Source organism: Centruroides sculpturatus, unplaced genomic scaffold, assembly GCF_000671375.1.
Source record: "Centruroides sculpturatus isolate CEXI.00-Female unplaced genomic scaffold, Cexi_2.0 scaffold39, whole genome shotgun sequence".
In the NCBI taxonomy this organism is placed as follows: domain Eukaryota; kingdom Metazoa; phylum Arthropoda; class Arachnida; order Scorpiones; family Buthidae; genus Centruroides; species Centruroides sculpturatus.
This window is the reverse complement of record NW_019384314.1, coordinates 934,049-954,566: the sequence shown is the minus strand read 5'-3', so window position 1 is coordinate 954,566 and position 20,518 is coordinate 934,049. Positions and strand designations below refer to the sequence as shown.

The following is a 20,518-nucleotide window of genomic DNA, read 5'->3' as shown; positions in this document are numbered from 1 at the left end:
ATTTGGTTTCTAATATACATAGATTAATTATAAATTTATACGTATAATATTTACATAATTGAAATTAAATTTTGATTATTCGTTATTTGCATGTGTATTATATATTCTTGTAACGCAAAATAATTAATTATATTGTAATATTTATCTTTTCAAAACTGAATTTAAATAAGTTTATTCATTTTAATTGAATATTTGAAGAAATTTCTTGTTTGTAAATGAAAAAAAATCCAATGTAATTATAACCAAAATTCTGTTTATTCAATAAACATAATTAGAATAGAAAACGAATAGAAAATTTGATTGTTTTAATAATCTTAATTAAATAGAATTGTTTATTTTTCATTAAAATAGTTTGAATATTCAATAAAGAAATATAAGTAAATAGAAATTGTATTAAAATTTTAACACACGAGAGAATAAAAAAAGTGCATAAAGTAAATTTACTTAAACTTTAATTTCCTGAAGCGAAATAATTAAAAGCTATTATTAATAAATATACAGATATTTGAAATCATTGCGAACTGTAAATTAATTATTATTATTATCAAATGTTAATGATATTAATAATTATCAAAATAGAATGACTTTAATACTTATAAGAATCTGAAACAATTTATTTTATTCTTTCTTCCAAATTTTCTTTTGTGTGTCCTTATTACCACAGTTTTTCTGTTATTTCTCAGAATAGGGAAATTGTTTTTTTACATAAAATATGTATAAGAAAATACAATTTAACTTACAAGTTGTTATAACTTTCAGACACATGGACTTAAGCTTAATCATTGCTGTTTTGTTTCTTGAGGCAAAATGTGTGCATATTTAGAAATTATGTATAAAAAAAAAATAAAAGGATTTTCTTCTCTACTCTTCTATTTTAGTATTATTAACGAATGAATAACTACAGAACAATCGGAAAGGTTGTTTCTTGGCAACGTTATCCTATTGAGGAGGCATTTCCGATTTTAATTCGGAAAGATCATTGGCTATCGACGGATAAGAAGGAAAAATTGTTCCTCCGGAAATTTCATGAATATAGATTTGAGATGAGCATTTTCTGCTCGATTCGTTCTGTGGAAATATTTTTCTACGGTAAAAAAAAATATTCCACTTTGCTCTTCCATTTGTAATTCCTCCTCCCAAACTGCATCACTTGTAATCAAAAGTATATTTTATTATATATTTTTACAATCTAAACTAAAAGTTTTAATAGAACTTATTAAAGAAATTAAACGATAAAATTTCATGAAACTTTTATACAGAAATGTCGAGTGAAACTTATTCTATAAATGATATTTATTCTAAAGTGATAACCTTCGGTGATTTATTTTACTCTTCTTCCTCTTCGCAATTATAGTTTAAAGGAGGAAAATTAATTTTTCTTTAATGAATTCTCGTTTATTTCCTCTTCTAATACGTTCTCCTTTTTAAAAAAATTTGGGAATATATTTAATTATTAATTTTGTCACGGAAGCTTTAACAAGGATTAAGTACGGATGAATTATTTTATGATTTTCCTCGTTTTTGTTCTTATGTAAATTCTAGATTTACATTCGAATGAATACTCGTTTTATATAATTAATTTAACAATATATATATATTTTTTTTTCAATTTGTCTGTTAAGTATTTATCTTTTCTTCTTTCAAGTACATTACTCTGAATTTTCCTTTTTTCCATTTGAAAAAAATGCATTATATTATTTGTCCATTTGTTTAATTTATTGTTTTTTTTCTTCCATAAATTATAGGATTGTATTTCAATTACAAATCTACAATGTATAATATAAATTCGCTCATTTATATGCAATGTTTCAAAGAATCTCCCGAAGTTTAAAACTCAGAAATATGTAGAAAATTCTTATGTTCGCTCGAATGAACTTTATATATTTGGACGAATTTATTACGGGTTATTACATTTGCATAGATTAAGAAAATAAAAGAAAGTTATGTTCGAAAATCATCGATAATAGATATAACAAAGAAATTAAATTCTATATGATCAATCCTCTTAACTTGTTCCTAAACAAGAGTAGAAATAAGAGATCAATCCAACCGAATGCTGATAGATTTTTGCTTCTCCAGTATAATAGAAAAGATAATTGATAAACAACCAACAAGTAATGTGTGTTTTTCGAATATAATCAAAAAATAAAAGGCATTGTGACGACGTATTTTGTAATGGAAGTAAATAATCTTTACTGAGATACATTATTTATCTCACCATCCCCTTGACCTTTAATCATCAAAATTTAATAGCATCAATTCTCATAATAAACAAACTTTCTTGTCAAATTTCATAAATTTTTGACATAAAGTATAGGCGTTATTAAGCTTTCAAAGAGGGTAAATAAAATCGTGCCCCCTCACACACTAATATTCATACGTACAGAAAAAAAAACCCCAGAATTTTTCTGCATTTCTCGATTTTGTACAAAAATGTAAAAATCTTGAGGAAAGGGATCATTTTCTGACCCTTAAATTCATAAAATTCAAAAATTCTCTACAAGTACAGAATGCTCTGTTGAAAGATTCTCGAGTTTCTGAAAACAGTTAATAAGATATCATTCTTTATTTAATGATGACAATCGAATAGAAATAATCTTGTTAAAAACTCAATAGAAGTGTCAAGAAATTTAATTCTTTTTTTAAGACGATTTCATTATCCAGGGAGAGTAAAAAAAAGTGCTTTTCATTCATCCATAAATTTCTAGGAAAAGAAGAATTGAAATGGGTTTCTCGTGTTTTATTACACTAAAACAGTTTTATTTTTATCGTAAAACCTAATTATTTCTTAAGTATATCTCTATTAACAAAAGAAAATTATTCTTGAAGTTTCTTTGTATAAAATTTATTGATCAGAGTTAAAAAAATAACACAAAATGTATCTCTTTTTATAGGCGAAATTATTGGAATATTGCGAATTTCTTTATATGGATGAGGTAAAATATTAAATAAAGAAATAAAGTACAGGCTAATAAAATTTTATATAAAACTTTCTATAAATAACATATGATTAGTAAATTTCAGATGATAGAAGAGATAATTTTAAATATAAAGTTTCACTAACGTAAACAAATTACATTCAAACATAACGTTAAAGATAACTTAAATCATCATCAATTGGCAATGCAACAAGTATTCTACATCCAAGTTGACATTAAGTTATTTATTAATATTTTAACATTTTGGCAAAAGTCTGTTAACGTAAACTGATGTTTAGAATTTCAAAAAAGTGTACAGTAAATATAAAAATGTGTAATGTATGTGGGAAATAGGCAAATACAGTTATCATTTAGTAGATAATGATTTCCATTCTTCTAAAGATGAGTAAGGTGTATCTTTGATTAGATTCGGATTCACTACACATGAATGGTAAAGAATCTGTAAATTAACTCTATAATTTTCTAAAAAATAAATAAAAATATGAAGTCTTTAGCATAGTTCTAAGTACTAAGTATGTATATTTCTGAATCTGTATGCTTCGTAATTCAAACTAAATTACTAACGATAGAATGCTTTCGAGTCTTAATTCCTTAATTACGATTTAAAGCAAATATTGTCCATGTGAAACGTTTTAATGTTAACAATGTTTAAAATGCGTAAACAGAGGCATTGTTCTATTCATAAAATTGACAACTCGAAATGTCAGAGTTCGTTAAAATGTTCCTTCTACTGTAAAGAAGACGAAATGTATTCACTTTATCGAAACTGTTTAATTGTCTTGTTATTTCTAAGACATCACCAACGTGTCTAAAATATGAATGACTCTAATGAAGCTTCTTACAAGTTTATAAAATTAGATTTAAATGGAAAATTTTCTCTATAAAGTACTAACTTTTTTTTTATTTGTTTTCTGAATTTTATGATTTAAATTCAATTATAGATTTATATTTACGTAAAGATAAAAAAAAATAAAAACATTGAAAAATGGATTTAGAAACTTGAAAATTCTATATAAGATGCTCGATAAAACTTATAAATCTTTATAAGATCATCAAAACTGTAACTTTATTCAATCAACAATAGAAAATAAAATTTGTTTTTTTTTTTTTTCCCCATTGCCTTGCTTTTTATATTTATAAATAATATTTTTTTTAAAAAAAAAACTTGTAAAATCGTTAAAAATTTGATTATTTTTAACGAGTTTTCAATATCATTTCTCTTTAACTGTTAATTTAAAAATATGGAATAAAGTTAAAAGTTTTATCTGAGATGATTTCTATAATTTGTAGTCCTATTTATTTTCTTTAAATGAAATTATACACTTTGTTTATTATTCTTTTAACATAAATGATTATAAATATATGAATAAAGCTTATATATAATGTATTTAATGCATTATCTTATCCATATAAAACCTGAATTCTTTCGTAACTAATATTTTATTATTTTCTTTATTCGTTTGTGTTGAGTTCCTCCAGTGATAAATTTGTCTGGAACGTTCATTGATGAAAATAAATGACAAAATTATAAGTTTAGAAAGTTTCACAATGATTTATAGTTTTCTCTCCTTTGTATTTAAGGATAAAAGAACAGAAAAGACGTTCCTAATAGAAGAACAATCAAAGGAAAAGTATATTTCTATGTTAATAATCTTAATTTTTATCCTAAAATTGCTATTCTATCAAGGAATTTTATAAATAAACTAAAATTACGAATAGAAAACTAGTTTTTACGCTTACTTTTACTTAAAACTACAATATTTGTAGTGTTATTTAATACATAATCCATCGATACTGTCACCGTTCACAGCCCGGCACACGTATTTGTAAAATCTAAGTGACTCGTACAACATGGAATTCATATAAAACGGAAAAAATCAACAGTGTTATAGGGGGGTCGACTGTATATGCCTTTTATTTAGAGGATTAAAAGCATCTAGGCTACTGTTATCATCTGTTTAAATGACTTCAATTCTTTCTCTATTGATTCTTATTACTTTCATAATAACTCTATCTGAATTTCTTCGTTTGTATTGATAAATTAACATTGTTCCATTTGCATTGTACTCTTTGTGTGTTAAAACAATCAAAACTTCGGAAAATATGTTACTTATCTGGCGAATAAATGTAACTAAATGACTTCAAAAGTAATAGGAGGATGCTAGATCAGAAACTATAATTTAGTTGCATTTACACTAAAAAAATCGTTGTTCTTTCTAAACTTGCTTTAAAAGAATACAATGTATGTCTATTTTTATAGATAAGTTAATTTTGAAGAAATCAAATGCAATTACAACCTTCGCTTTTCAATTAATTTTAAGTTAAAAAAACAATTCCAACAGCAAATTTCTTTATTATGAGAATTTTAATAGTTTTTCTTCTATAGTGATTATATTCTTAAATTTAATAAATATAAAATATTTAATTTTTAATTATAACAATAAACTTAATCTTAAATTCTGAAAGTAAATAATATCTATTGTTACTATAGATTCTCTACTTACTTAATCTTCACTGGACAGCATGATTTTTTTATTATTTCTAAATGTGTTTCAGGTGATTAAGATGGTGTGTGCGGTTCTTTTAGTCTTCGTATTGTGTTGGATGCCTCTCCAAGTCATTGTCCTCTATTCGCAATTTGGATACAACCATGCGGTAATTCTTTTTCTCGTATTTGCAAAAGAACATTTATATGATTTTTAAATACCCTTTTAATAATTGTTAATTAAGAAATTGTTTGATGTATTGTTTATATTTAGAATTTTAGCTTTCTTTTATCTTTTAAATTATGTTTAATTTGTATTCAGCAGCCAGCATGGTTCCTCAAGATGAACCACATAACCACATTCATCGCCTATTCCAATAGTGCCCTCAATCCTATTATTTATGGAGGTTGCAACAAGAAATTCCGAAAGGCATTCCTTAGATTATTGAAGTGTGGATATGGTAGAAATAGATTTAAGCGCCGTCGTAAGTTTCTTTTCTTTCTTATCATTTATAATATAAGAATTTTTAAGATATTTTTTTTTCTATTCTTTTAATTAATAGAATTATCCGCTCAGAGATCAACCACTTATTTACTTTTCTGGAGATCTTCTAAGAAGAAAACTACGCCAATTTTCCCTCTAGTGACTCAAAATGTCATCAATAAATGGTTTTATGCTTTTCTCAGTTTATTATTTTTTAAGTTTTTAAATCATACAAAAGACAAGAGAATTACACTTGATTTTATAGATTTTTTTTCAAGTAAATGGTATAGGCCTATAATACATTTATTTGAGTAAAATAGATTAAAAAAATGTGATGAAATTATTTGTATTTAATACTAATGAAAGATAGAGCAGAAACTCTCATATTACGTTACTTTCGCACCGTTTATCATTTATATTTTTCTATTAAATGAAACAATACGAAGTTGCCCACAGAACCGTATAAAAGATGTATTTCCTCACTCAATTGGTGACGGTGCAGTTAAGTGAGAATGCAACGTATTGGATAAAAAGTACGATTAAGATTTAATTAATACATTTTTCTTTCTCTCTAGATGATTCGGCACGTTGTATATTTTACGAATGGAGCGAATTGACTGGTGGATTCAAACAAACATTATGGTGGCTTCTATAAAAAGGAAAGATCTGTCATCTTTTCTAGTTAAGAATGCAAAATATCTAGAATTCTGCATCTCTCTCATCGTTTGTTTTCATCTCTACAAATTACAGAAAATCAGTTCATGTCAGCATTGTGATTGAATAAATACAAACTTCTCGAATACAATTGTCTGTATGATTAATCTCGATAGAATAAGATCAAAGTTCGAACAGAAAGCTAGAGAAGTTTAATAAGTTTATCTGTTTCAACTCATTATAAATACAAATTTGGGAATAAACTTTATATAATATCATTTTAAACCTGATATAAAACAAACAAATATCAAACTTATCTTCATTAGATTCATCTGTAAAACGTGATTAATCATCGATATTAATTAACTTTTGTAAAAAGAAAACATGTTTCTAATACTTATACTGTGTATATTTTTCAATTGTCGTGTTTTTAACTATATGAAAGCCATGTAAAATCGTATTTTTAGTACAAATAAAAGATTATTTTTCGAAAATATATTACTGTAAATCTTAACCTTTTCAGTTAAATATGTCAACAGTTTTGTAATATTATATAAGCTAAAATTCGGTAAGGAATTAAGTTTATTCCGCAAAGTATAGACTACCTGTCATGAAATCAGACAGACAAAAGAGGTAAATAAAATGAAACCAGCGTATTGTTCTAAAGACATTTTGATGCATCGACTACATATATTATCTATTTATAAATGTATCAAGTTATTCCTAATTATAGATAATAGAACAGGTAAACCGTGACGAGAATTTAATCAGCTTAGTGCTATCTATTCATCAGTATATTAAGACAATATAGAAATGTAATTTTTTTTTATAAACCCTTACAACTCTTTATTGTAAAGTTTCATAGCTTTTTCACTGAATTATATAAGTTAATTAGAAAATTTTACGATGTCGAAGAACAACGTAAATTATACAGATATAATCCGAAATATTTTATTATAACGACACGTGTTTTATGTTTTCCAAGCAGAAAATTTACTATTCCACAAACGTCGAAAGATGTTACATTTTTACGAAATTTTTTTATCAATTATTGTTGGACGAAAATTTCGTCTTCTTCTTTTGATCCCGAAACAGAAGTTTGGAGATGAATATTGAATTTCTCTACTTCATATACGATTCATAATTTAGTTACGACAAATTTTAGATGCTTGAAAAGCATCTTCTAAAGTTACGTACATTACCTTTCAAGATATGGAAAAATTTAATGAAAAATGTAGAATTTCTTATTGGAAATCTTTCAAAAAGTTTTCTGGATATAAAATTTCACATTTTATTTTTTTTTTTGTAGACTTGGCTAAGTGCAAAAGTTGTCCAAATTCAGTTTATCAACTTCTCTTTAAGCACGAATGAAACTAGAAAGCATTTCATTTTTATTGATAGACAATTCTAAAAATCGATTTATATAACTTACTGTCGATGTTATTAAGTTATTTCATTGTTATTATTATCAAATTAGTCTCATAGATTTTAAATTATATCTCTTTAGACAACTTACGAATTAAATTTTCTCCATCAGAAATTCTTTCTGTGCTTGTTTACAAAGATCTTGGAGGCATAATAAAACTTCATCTAACTTCTCTTATTATATAAGCAATATATAAGTATACTCTCTTATTATATAAGTTATTAAAATTTGAGTCTTTATCATGATAATTACATTATACTTAAAGCAAAAATATTTTCTTTTATATGTCCATTAACAAATTCTATGTAAATTGTCTTGAAAGAAATGGGTAGATGTAAAAGAAAATAAGATTTAAGGTAAGTGTTGATGTTAAAGGTTGATAAAAACGATATAAATCTCTGTTTTTTTTTAATGCGAAAGAAACAACTTTATCTCTTCTTTATCTGTTTTATAGAGAATTGGGAGGGAGAATGAGATTAAGTATCTAATTACTGTTTGAAAGAAGAAAATTACTTAAAATTATCTCTCGTTAAACTTTTGTATTTCTATTAGATTCGAGTGAATAATGGTAATTAATTCAGTATTTCAATTAACTTCCTACGAGAACCATTAGATTCGCAAATAAATTTTACTAATTGTATATAGAATCTCAAAACGTGCATAAAAATCCAAAACAATATAACTTCCGAGAAAATAAGATAGTTTAATTAATTATTTTTCTTAAATTAACATCGAAATCGTTTTAAAAAAAATAAAATAAACTTAAAAATTAATTATAACTGACTTTTGAAAGCATTATTATGCCTGAAAATATAATTAAAAAATACTTTACTATTACAGAATCGATTTCTTTGTCTAATGCATGACGTTCTCTTTAGCTTGTGTTTCTTCTAGACGTCGTTTAAATACTTATTCAATGATTACGTAGCTGTAAAGGAGAAACAAATGTTTCTCGTGTATCTGATAAGAGAGATATATGTAACAATTAAGCTACTTTTACGTATTGATAAAATAAAAGTCATTTATATAAATGCAGGACACGTGGAATCTTATAGTGTTCGTTAGTGTAAAAAATATATATCTTGTCCAAAGAATACCTTAATTCAGTAAAAAGACTTCCTACCCTAATTTCCGTTTCTATGACGACGAATTTATCCTCCTTCTCACATGAATCAAACGTTAAAGTAAATTTCTAAAGTCGAAGTCGTTAACTCGGATGCTTATAGGATTACGTTCTAGAGAATGCACTTATATTCTTACTTATAACCTTCGTATTTTTAACTGTTTATTTAATTTTGTAAATAAAATACTAAATATAGAATGGTTTAAATGTTTACACGTAGAAAACACAACTTGTGAGTCTCACTACATTGAACACACAAATTAATATTGCATGTTTTTATAATGTTTCTGATTAACCTTTCTATAATTAAGTGTATTTCATGTTTTACTACGTATTACCTTAGAAAAATAAATCTAATGGGTTGAAAGAATAAGGATCAATGTCAAGGGTCAATTGTTTTAGGTTCCTCCAGACCGATAGGCTGATTTCTTCTGCCTATCCATTTAATAATAATAGAAATATTTAAGTTAATAAGTTATTTTCGTTAAATATTATGCTTGAATGCAGTCATTTATAAATAAACCCGGTAACACGAGATATAAATTTACTGTGTTGTGACATCAAAAACGTAAACTCACTGTAAATAAATGTCGTGGTATGTCGTCAGCAGTTAAACGTTTATTAGTGTTAGTTTATTTGAATAAATATGAAAACACGATTAACGGAAACAGAAGAAATTCTGCCTTTTTTTTTTCTTTTTCTTTACATAAACCGAGAATTTGGAAGAATCTGTAATACTCGAATTTCTCCGCTACTCATCACAATCGAGATGCAGTTGTGTGATAACTATAGAGATAGAAAGTCCCAGGGGGAGAAACTGTAGTCGAGAATCAACCATGATTTAGGATTTAGTTAATAGAAATAAATTCACCATTCTCATTTTACTAAGAGAGACGACGAAGAAGAATCAAATGCCAATAATAAAAGAGATTACAGCATCGGGTATCTCTTTATTATCATTTTTTGAATAGAACTGGATCCGTTTAACATTCTTTCAAAAATTTTCTGTCGGAGTCAAAATTGTTGTTATTTATCCACAAATTTCATTGTTTTTGAGTGCTAAAATGCATGCATAAATAAACAGTAAAGTAGACATAGAGACAAAGGCTATTTATTCGTTTAAAAACTCCAAATAATTGTATGTAATTTATTATTTTTCTGAACTATTTTATCCTTTCTTTACCAGAAATATATCTACTAACTACCAGCATATGTAAGAGGAAATATACTTCATATAAAATCTATAGTATAATTCAACGATTTAATTACTTCCGATTGTAATATTGTGAAAGAATATACACGGGTATTATTAAAAATAGAAAGAATTAATAGAAGGATTGGGAATATGATTGTAGCCTATATACAGGACTGTAACTATAGTCATACATGAATCTTGAAAGAAGAAGAAAAGAATAAGGATAATTCAAGTTACTTGTCAAGTGTTCTTTTAAGTTAACTTTTAGCAATGTGCAGTACAATACACCACGTCAATTTAAAAAAGAAAAAACAGAGAAAGGAGAAATATTTGGCACACATTCAAATTAATTTGGAATGTATTTCGTAAAAAAAACTTTTAAATCGCTTGTGATAAAGTTTTACACAGTTTAAATTAATTTTATTAACTCTTTTACGATTAATGACCTTATATTTTCTTTCGTGTTAGATAACTTACGTAGAAGCTAGATTAATCCATTGATCTATGAATATCTCTTTTGGTTCTCGTGTGAAAACTTATCCAAAGGGTAACATTGCGGTTCATATTAACGAGGTAATATTTAGAGTTTTTTTTTCTTTCTTACAAAACAGACAATTTTATGGTTACATTTCCTCGTTTTTATGATAAGTTAGGTATTTTATTTTCGAAACGATTCTTTTACGACCGTCTTGACGATTTTTTACCACCATCTCTAGCATCACTTATGTATTTCTACTGGCAATCTTTCTTAAAATCGTGTTTTTTAACACGAAAGGTTTGATTAAAAAGCTTTTATAGCTTCTAATTACTTTCTATTCTGTAATTATCTAAATACTTCCACATTTTATATTGTTTGATACTCTTCATAGTAGGGTCCTAGATATTTTTATGTGTGTTTTAAACTATTCGAATACGTATTAACTAATGTAATAAATTATTAAAGAAACGTTAAACATAATTATCTCTATAGCCTTTAAATATCGGAATCGTAATGTAAATATTTAAATTTTATAACGATTTACTCCTCACTTTTAAAAACATTTTTAAAAATATAAATTCTGCCAAGTTTTATACACTTTTTGACATTTATAGAAGCTTCTTTGCATTGTACGTCTTAAAATAAGCTAATGTATATATAGATCGACAGGTACTTGCATACTTTCTCGAATCGTATTTAAAAATATTCTGTATATAAAAGTAACGATTGCTGTAAAAAATAAATCCCGAGAAAACATTCTCTAAAATGGGCGCATTGAAGACAGTAAATCGATATTAATATGAAATTTATAACCCAATAATGGAGTTATTTGGGATATAGCTAGTATTTCGGTTTATACAAGTTTTTATAGTATTAAATTTGCTTACAACAAAATAAGTTTTTAAAATCCTATAACAAAGAACAGTGATAGACTTACTTTTTTTCTATCCTGAAGCTTGAACTGTTATGGGAGCTCCTAAAAATCTGATTAATGGTGTTAAATGAACAAGTTAGACGAGTGCAACCTGAATTGAATTTCATGTTTTTTTTATGATTCCAAATGTTTGAATTAAGCTATAGAGTTATTAAACATATAGACGATTTGAGGATTCGGTTGCAAAAAAAATGAAGACCATGTGTAAATTCTTGAGATGGAGATTCAAACAGTGTAAGCTCTGGAGAAAATTTTAGAAATTTGACCAATTTTAGGGACATTTTTTGAAGCTTATGAAATGGATATTAGAACATATTCTAAGACAAATATTATACCAGAGGATACGTTTAAATTAATACATTTTTCAGTTTAAAATCATATAAATATTTTACATTCTGTGATCATTCATAAGCATTCTCTATCTTCTCCATACGAAGACATCTTTCGAAAGTATTATCTTCATTTCTAATTCCAGATGTAAATTTATATTTTCTATACTTAAAACTTATCCTTACGAATTTACATTAAAAAAAATTAGTTATTTTAGAGCTTATCTCTTAAAATAATATATAAGAATAAATATGCTGTTTTCTCTCTGGCAAATTCTAATTGATCGAAACATACTAAATTCTTTTATACTTGAAGTTTATATTTCTAGTATTCTGGAATATATAAATTTTAAGTTATAACGAAGGATAATATAAAAATATATATATATAATTATAACAATTCACATACCAATTGTATACAGAAATTATTATTATTATTATTATTTAAATTTCAATGTGGAAAACATCGAGAAATCTCTTTAAACCTTTGTAAATTTTTAATAACATTTAAACATTATTAAGGAAAATGGAATGGGAAGAAGGACTTAAATATTTAAAGTTAAAATCTTCTTAATTAGAAAAGTTGTCGTCTTTGATTTTATTTAATTAATGTGTCAACAAAATCTATTTTAAGGAAAGTATCTAAGTTTTTAAAATTTGAGTATAGATAATGGAATTTCTCTTTAAGCATTAAAACTATCTTTTAATATATTTAATTCTTCTTAAATGTCCTTTTATAAATGTAATTTATCAATAATTACTTTACTCTTAAAAGAAATTTTAACTGATAAATCAGTTTTCATTATTTATAATTAAGGAATTTTATTTAGAAATTCTTACTCTTTGGTTTCAGTCGATATTAATTCTCTTTTCAGTTTAAAGAATTTATTCTAAATTCTAAACTAACTTTTATTTATAATAATAAAAATAATTAATAATTTAAACGTTTCTATTACATGACAATTTGCTAATATTTTTACTTATAAAGAGAGTAATATACTGTAAAATATATACGGTAAATAATAAAAAAAAAGGTATATGGATGACGTTAAAAACATTAAAAAGATCGAATGTCAAATGAAATCATTATTCCTGTATAAAGCAATTCACTTAATTCCTATTTGCATCATTACGAGTTAATTGAAAACTCTTTATTTGTTTAAATGTAGGATTTCGTCAAACTAGGATAAACAATATAAATTTAATTCTCTTTTAATCACTTATTTCTGTTTTTCTCTATACTTTCTGAAAAACAAAATTGTAATTACTTTAGAATTGACTGTAATTTACTATTTAAGATCCCTTTCTCTTATATTTTCCATGTTAGTCACGACTTTCATTTATTTAACTCCTTTCTCTGGGTTAAATAAGGACAGACAAACAGACAGTCACCGAGTGACCAATCTTCTTTATTCCTCTAGTGTACACAATTTAAAGAATCTTTAAAATGTGTTAAATTGGGCACTCGGTGACTGTGATAAACTCTTACGTAAGATAACCATTGTAGTTATAAATCAAATACTGTAATATATTGATAATATAGGCTAATAGAAGGGATAGACGTACGAAATAATCTAATAATCTTTAATCTTTGCTGTTATTTTTAGCCCGAGAAACACCGAGCTCATCTGTTAGTTAAAATATAACTGGAAAAATTATCTGTGAAAATAAAATTGAAAATTACAAGATTAAAACTTTTATAATTAACTTTGCATAAAATTGTCAGATTAATTTTTCGTTGCCAAGAGAAAATATATATATCCCCTTTTAATTAGTTTAATTAGATAATTAACATCAAGTAAGCATACTTGTATGTTTGTCGTGAGTATAATTACGAATAAAAATAAAAAGTTAAAAGATCTCATTAGTTAAATATAATACTTTAAAGTAGAGATTAGAAAATTTAAACTTCCATAAATACAATACATTTTTACGTATAATACACTCGTTATTACGTATTTCAATTTATTTAACTTTGTTCTCGATTGTCCTTTAATAAAATTAACGTAAATCCAAAAAATTACTTACTTCCCACTATGATAAATGTCAAACAGATAATTTCACTTAAGCGAACGAAACGTATTGTTTAATAATTTCAATTTTTTTTAATGTTATATTATGACGCTCTCTAAATAGAAAAGACATGAAAAGTTGTATAAAGGTCCTCCTTACCGATCTTGTGCCAGTCTTCATCAAAAGATCTGCCTTAGGCATCTCGATTCTACAGGAAATTGTGTCAGAAATTGAGAAATATATATTTAATTTACGTGTGTCTTGTTTATTTTGAAAGTGATTTCAAAAGAAACAATTAATATTCGACGTTTCTCTAGAATTGTGTTTAAAAAATTCCATGCAAATGAACTAAATACTAATATAAGAATTACTTTTAACGAAAACACTATTAAATACAAGTGCCTTAAATTACAGGAGAGTGAATTCGATTGGATTTTTTACTGGAAGATTTTTAGTAACGAACGAAGTAATCTCCAGACAACTACCGAAAATTTGAAGTACAGTGACTGGAAAAATTCGATAACAGAAAACTGAACTGTGGAATGCATCTTTAAGCACTTCGACACGTGATTCGACTTCGTTACAAGGTATAAAAGATTTCTATCTACACAATTTTTTCTTCGTTTCAACACGGGTATAACATGAAATATAAAGACCACGAACACTGATGATAAATATGTAACATAGTGGTGAGAGCCATGCTATCGTCTCGAAAATTTGTAATATATATTCCACAACGACTTAAAGAATAAATTTGATAAACAGATAAAGTATAAACCACAGAAATCAAAAATAGACACTAGAAAAGAAAATATAACGTTTACGTGGTATTAAAAATTGATTTTGATATAAGAAAATTTCGCTCGCTGTTTAAAAATAAATAAGATAAAACGTTTAAGAAAGATTAACCTAATTTTTTAAGTAGGGATTGAATAAAAAGTATATTTCTATTGGGAGTGGTTCTATATACTAATGATTTAGATAGATTAAGGTAATTTAGATGAAGGAATTAACTGGGGGATCAAGAAGATCAATGAACTAGCGATTAAATGAAGACGATGGATAACTACAATCTTTCTATCTTTCTTCTTAAATATTACTTTATATTTAAACTTATATTTAATATTCTATTCATAGAAATATACTATTTAGTTTCTCTAATTATTATTAAATTATGTAAGTNTTTTGAAAAAGCCATGATTTTATATGTAGCCAAATATTGAAAATGTTGAGAAAATTGGGGAACAAACATCTTTGTTAATTAGTTGCTGTAAAGTGAAAAAAATTTGTGTGATAAATTTTTCTTGTAATAAGAGAATCAGGATTTTTTAAAAAATAATTCTGTGTTTTTCAGGAAGAATTATCACGCAATAACTCAATTTCGAAGAGAACGAATTTAATTACTTCTTAACCATATTAACCATACAAAGAGGTGATTAATCTGATCACGATTAGTTTAATTTAACTGTTTATACAAGACTATTTCAATTAAGAAGTATGTAACTCACAAAATTCCTACACAGAATATCTAAAATTCCTATTATTGTTGAGAGTTCGTTCAGCAATGTCTTCGCTGCAGCAACTAACTCCCACATATACTTGTTAACAATTAGTTTATTTAAGTAAAATTATATAACTGAAATTACAGTAACAATTGTAAATAAGTTTCTGCTAAGTAAAACTTTAATTTAGTACAAAAGTAATCTTTCTTACAATTCCAATTCAATACTAGATAGCAGTCAGTGATGTGAAAAAATAAATAAAAATAAACAAGTAAATATGATAAAAAACATATTAAGTGTATTGACTTATCAGTTTACGTGTTTTAATAATAGCTGTTATTGTTCTATCGTTCTAAAACAATGATCCAAAATCTTCNAGAAGATCAATGAACTAGCGAATAAATAAAGACGATGGATAACTACAATCTTTCTATCTTTCTTCTTAAATATTACTTTATATTTAAACTTATATTTAATATTCTATTCATAGAAATATACTATTTAGTTTCTCTAATTATTATTAAATTATGTAAGTTCGAGTTAAGAAATAAAAAGTGACTTTTTCCTATCGAGTTAACAGCTATTGTCTTCGTTCGATATTCATAAGGAAGAAGATTTTAATCAATATTCACTTTTTCTATAAAAAAAATTTAATTATTAAAACTTACGAAGTATTTAGAATATTGGGAAAAGTTTGTATAATTAATTATAGAATGTAATACAGTCAAATTTATCATCTTTATCTGGTTTTTCTGGTATTTAAACACGGCACTTTCCTATCTTAGATCATCTAGAAATCGCAGTCAAAGAAACTTCCATTATATTATTAACTTAATTATTAATTAGTTCTAAAACAATTTCTATAATTATTATTTGTAATGAATTAAATAAATTTAATTACAACTTTATAATATTTTCTAAACAATTATATTTATTTACAGAGCAACAAATATATCGCTTTGTACTTTCAATATAAAGAAAATTTTATCTAAAAATTGATACGATTTGTCAATATTTGTAAGTAGAAAATGTCCGTGTAGTGTTATATACGCTTTCTTACAATTACTTTCCGATAATAAAAAGAATTTTATTTTTTCTGTTTCTCGCGTTATTTCTTGATGTTTGTCTATTGTCGAGTGTAACTTTTGGCAAAGTCGATAATTCGTAAAGAAGGGAAAAAACCGAGTAAATATCGAAGGAAAAAGAGAAAATGGAGGTTGATAGAAAAACACGAGTCAATGGTTTTCTATTATAAAACCATTGTACTGTTTTCCAAATGGATAAAATATGATTTCTTGATTTCCTTTCTTCTCATTATAGGAAAATATAAACAATAAATTATCGTGTTAATTAATATTACATTACGCCAGTAGCTGTACTACGTATTCATCTTCAAAAAATATATATATATATAATGAAATTAAATAAGTAAAACAATTTCAAATTATTAAAAAAAAGTCAAGTAATGTATTTTGTATTGTGTATTAATTTTATTTAATCAAATAGGAAATGATTTTAATATAATAATAAAACTTTTATTTAAAAATATACTTTATAAAGAAGCGAATTTAATTAAAATTTCTTGTTATAATAATTTTTTTTTTTTATAAGAAAGTTAAAAATTTTGGAAAATGAAGAAATTCTTTCTTCTTTTAATCAAGTATTTATCTAGATTATTGACCTCTTTCCATTATATTTTTTTACTTTTTTTTTCTTTAAACCAAACAGTAGCGAATCCAGAACTACCCAAAGCTGGAACAAACTGAAAAATTAAGAAGAATTGATAATTATCTTTTAATTAACACGTATACGAAGATTGACATTAGACAAAGAATTACAGATGGTTTGATAAGCCATATTTGCTATCGTAAATGCTTTTAAAAAAACGTTTGAAATAAGTCAATTTAAATTTTTTATTGTGTATCTCAATGAGGAAGGTTTTAATTCGTGTATCTCTTTCCTCTGTTGTATCTTCCACTGACACCAAACAAGCCATCATAGTAATGAATCTATTGATACAACGTCGTGTCATACTGTATAGTTTCCAGTTTACATAAAGATTTTCTTTAAGATATCGGTTGCATATTAGGAACCGACGAATAAACGAATTTCTAAAGTAGTTTTAAAGTAGGATTTCTGATATGGATTTTCTATAATTTAAATTAATAAAATATATTTTTTTAAGTTTTATATACAACAAACTATTTGAGGAGGATTTTTAGAATAGATAGATCACGAGAAAGAGAAAAATGTATAGATTTAGTATTCTATTATATCGATATTCCATTACTTGTTTAATAATTTATTAAAGTCTTAATATATGGAAAAAAATAATTTCCATTTATTAATGTCGATCGATGAATTAAGAAGACGAAAACTGCCTCCAAGTGTATAAGATAATTGTGGAAAAGTTCTTCAACATTATGAAAACACTTCGATAGCTAACAATAACGAAGGAAATAAGTCTTATATCTAGGAAAACAGCTTTAATAAATCAAATTATAAAATAACTAAAAGTTACAGAAAAAAAGTCCTCTACTACTCAATAATTTATTACGCGAATATTTTATAAAATAATATAATTATCTGAATATTTTATGTGGATGATGTTCACTTAACGTCATTATAATTTGGGATATTGAGATTTTCATTTAAATGATTAAAAGTAATATTGTTTTAAACAAATTTTAAATGGAAAAATACATTCCTAGACACAAGAACGTGGAGATGAATTGCAAAAATAAATAGATAACGAGTGCAATCAAATGAGGACGGTTAGTTATACTTATATTATTGATTTTGTGTGAAAAAAATCGAAGAAGAAAATACAATTTTCTTTTTCTTTAAGTTCCTTCTGCTTTATTTATCCTTGACTTTCTTAAAGAAAACAAGAGGGTTGTATTAGATTTGTATTGAAATGATAACTTACACATCTAAGGATTACTCTAACCTGTGTTTCATTTTATTTTTTATGCTTTTGTCTTCAGAATAACCTTATCTTTAATTACAAGCGTAAAGATCCTTTTATAATTTTTTCTCATATATCAGTCAATATTCAGTTACATAATTACTTCTAAACTTAGAATTCTCAGAAGCTAATGTTATCATTAGGAAATCAAATCATTTTCCATGGAAATTGCTAGTAAACTTTTAAGATTTTATTAAAAACAATTAAACAACATAAATTTTTAGTAAATTCAGCGATTCCCATGCTAATAAATATAGAGTAATTTGTTAGATAATCAAGAACGATGGAACATATTTCATTGGTGACAGCCAAATAAAGTTATTGGAAGCCTTTAGCTGCTGATTGATGAACTAATATTTAGTTCTTGTCAATCGATAACTAACCGTAAAGACGAGTGACATTCTAATTTATTAATACTCTAGACACTTATAATATTTTAGATAAAGCAATTTAAGTTCATTGATGTATTAAAATATAATCTACTTGTAATGTAATACAATATTAATTAGTTGTTCATATAAATGAAAGTTGCCATTACGATTAGAAGTTTATTGCATTGTCCATTGAAGAATTGCCCGTATTATAATACAACTATATATAATTCCATTATAGAAATCTCTTCAGAAAATAGCACAATTGGAACTTTCTACGGGGACACTGCTTCAAATTTTCTGTAATTTCAGAAGTTACGTAAAAGGGAATAAAAAAAAAAATAGAATACAATAACGAATGAAGAGTATTTATTCAGATGGCATTTTATATAACAGAAATTCACATAAGAATTTTGTGCAAAGCTCCTTACATTCTATTGTTATCTTTTCATCTTTGGTTCTAACAAAGTCATAGCCTCCAGAGTAGGCCCACCAGTGACTGTATGGATAAAACTTCTGAACACTGATAGTTCGTGGGTTTGCTTTTCGCCAACGAGCTGGCATATGGAGTTTTCCGGGTATTCTTCAAGTTAGAAACACCTAAATAAGGGTCAGTTTCTTGTAGGAAGTCCTCCCGGGAGGAATCCCTCATCGTGTCGCACTGCCTTATAAATAAACAAAGCCTCCAGAGTAAAAAAATAAGAAATATTTCAACTCTTCTTTCTAACAGAAAATACTTTTTTCGGTTACAAAAAAACGAAAGTTTTACTAATTTTTTCTGTAATTTTAGAAAGAGAAAAATACGTGGAAAAATAATATAAATAACCATAATCGATTATAGCAATGGCAATAAATAAATGTCTAAATTTAATTTAAACTTTTCTTAAAAATAGAAACGTTATAGATTTATTATAATTCAAAGTAAAATAATAAGAAGAATGAGAAGAATATTTGTTAATTAACGCTTTTCTGTAGAGTAGAAAATGTCATCTTCAAACTTCCAGCTTTAAATTCATTAAGGTTCTTTTGCCTAATTAATATCATTTGAAGGCGGTATTAATAAAAAAATCAATTAATTAACGTGCTAATTCAAGAATATTATTTTCTGTTTTTCTAGAATTTATTTTCATTTAAAATTTCAATGCATTGGATTACACAATCGATTCATTTCCAGAGGAGTATGACCATCTTATTTTTCCGAAAAGAAGAGTTTATTGAAGCGAAGAAAATTGCTCACACGAAACCTACTCTTACAATAAATAAAAATGAAATTGAAATCAATCATAAATTTAGATACCAATTTCATATGGCACCAAAGATTCTATAAAGAAGTAATCATAAAAGAATGCTGTCTTCAGAAGAAGGAGCTGTTTGACAATATATTTGACATACCAAAGTGTAATTTTAATTTATATATAAATGAGTTAATAAAAAAATTTTGAAATGGTTTAATTCGAAAAATTTCTAAGAATTTTGATAGAGGAAAGAATACTGTTATAGTATAAAAGCAAATAGTCTCTACACGGGTGTGATTCTTGCCTATTTAACAGTACATTTAATACTCTTCTAATAGTCATAAATAGAATTTTTAAAGAAATATTACTTAATTTAAAACTT

The 20,518-nt window shown here is 25.6% G+C and overlaps 1 protein-coding gene across 1 annotated transcript in view; it reads left to right on the top strand.

Annotated features, from left to right (window-relative positions):
* The window catches only part of LOC111622786, a 31,948-nt gene extending 24,892 nt beyond the window's left edge, over positions 1 to 7,056 (top strand). The window contains exons 11-13 of the mRNA XM_023365210.1: positions 5,496 to 5,594; positions 5,747 to 5,909; positions 5,988 to 7,056. Of these exons, the coding sequence (XP_023220978.1) occupies positions 5,496 to 5,594; positions 5,747 to 5,909; positions 5,988 to 6,223 (498 nt within the window). The 3' untranslated portion in view covers positions 6,224 to 7,056. The remainder of the gene's footprint in view (positions 1 to 5,495; positions 5,595 to 5,746; positions 5,910 to 5,987) is intronic.
* Positions 7,057 to 20,518: the final 13,462 nt, after the last annotated feature.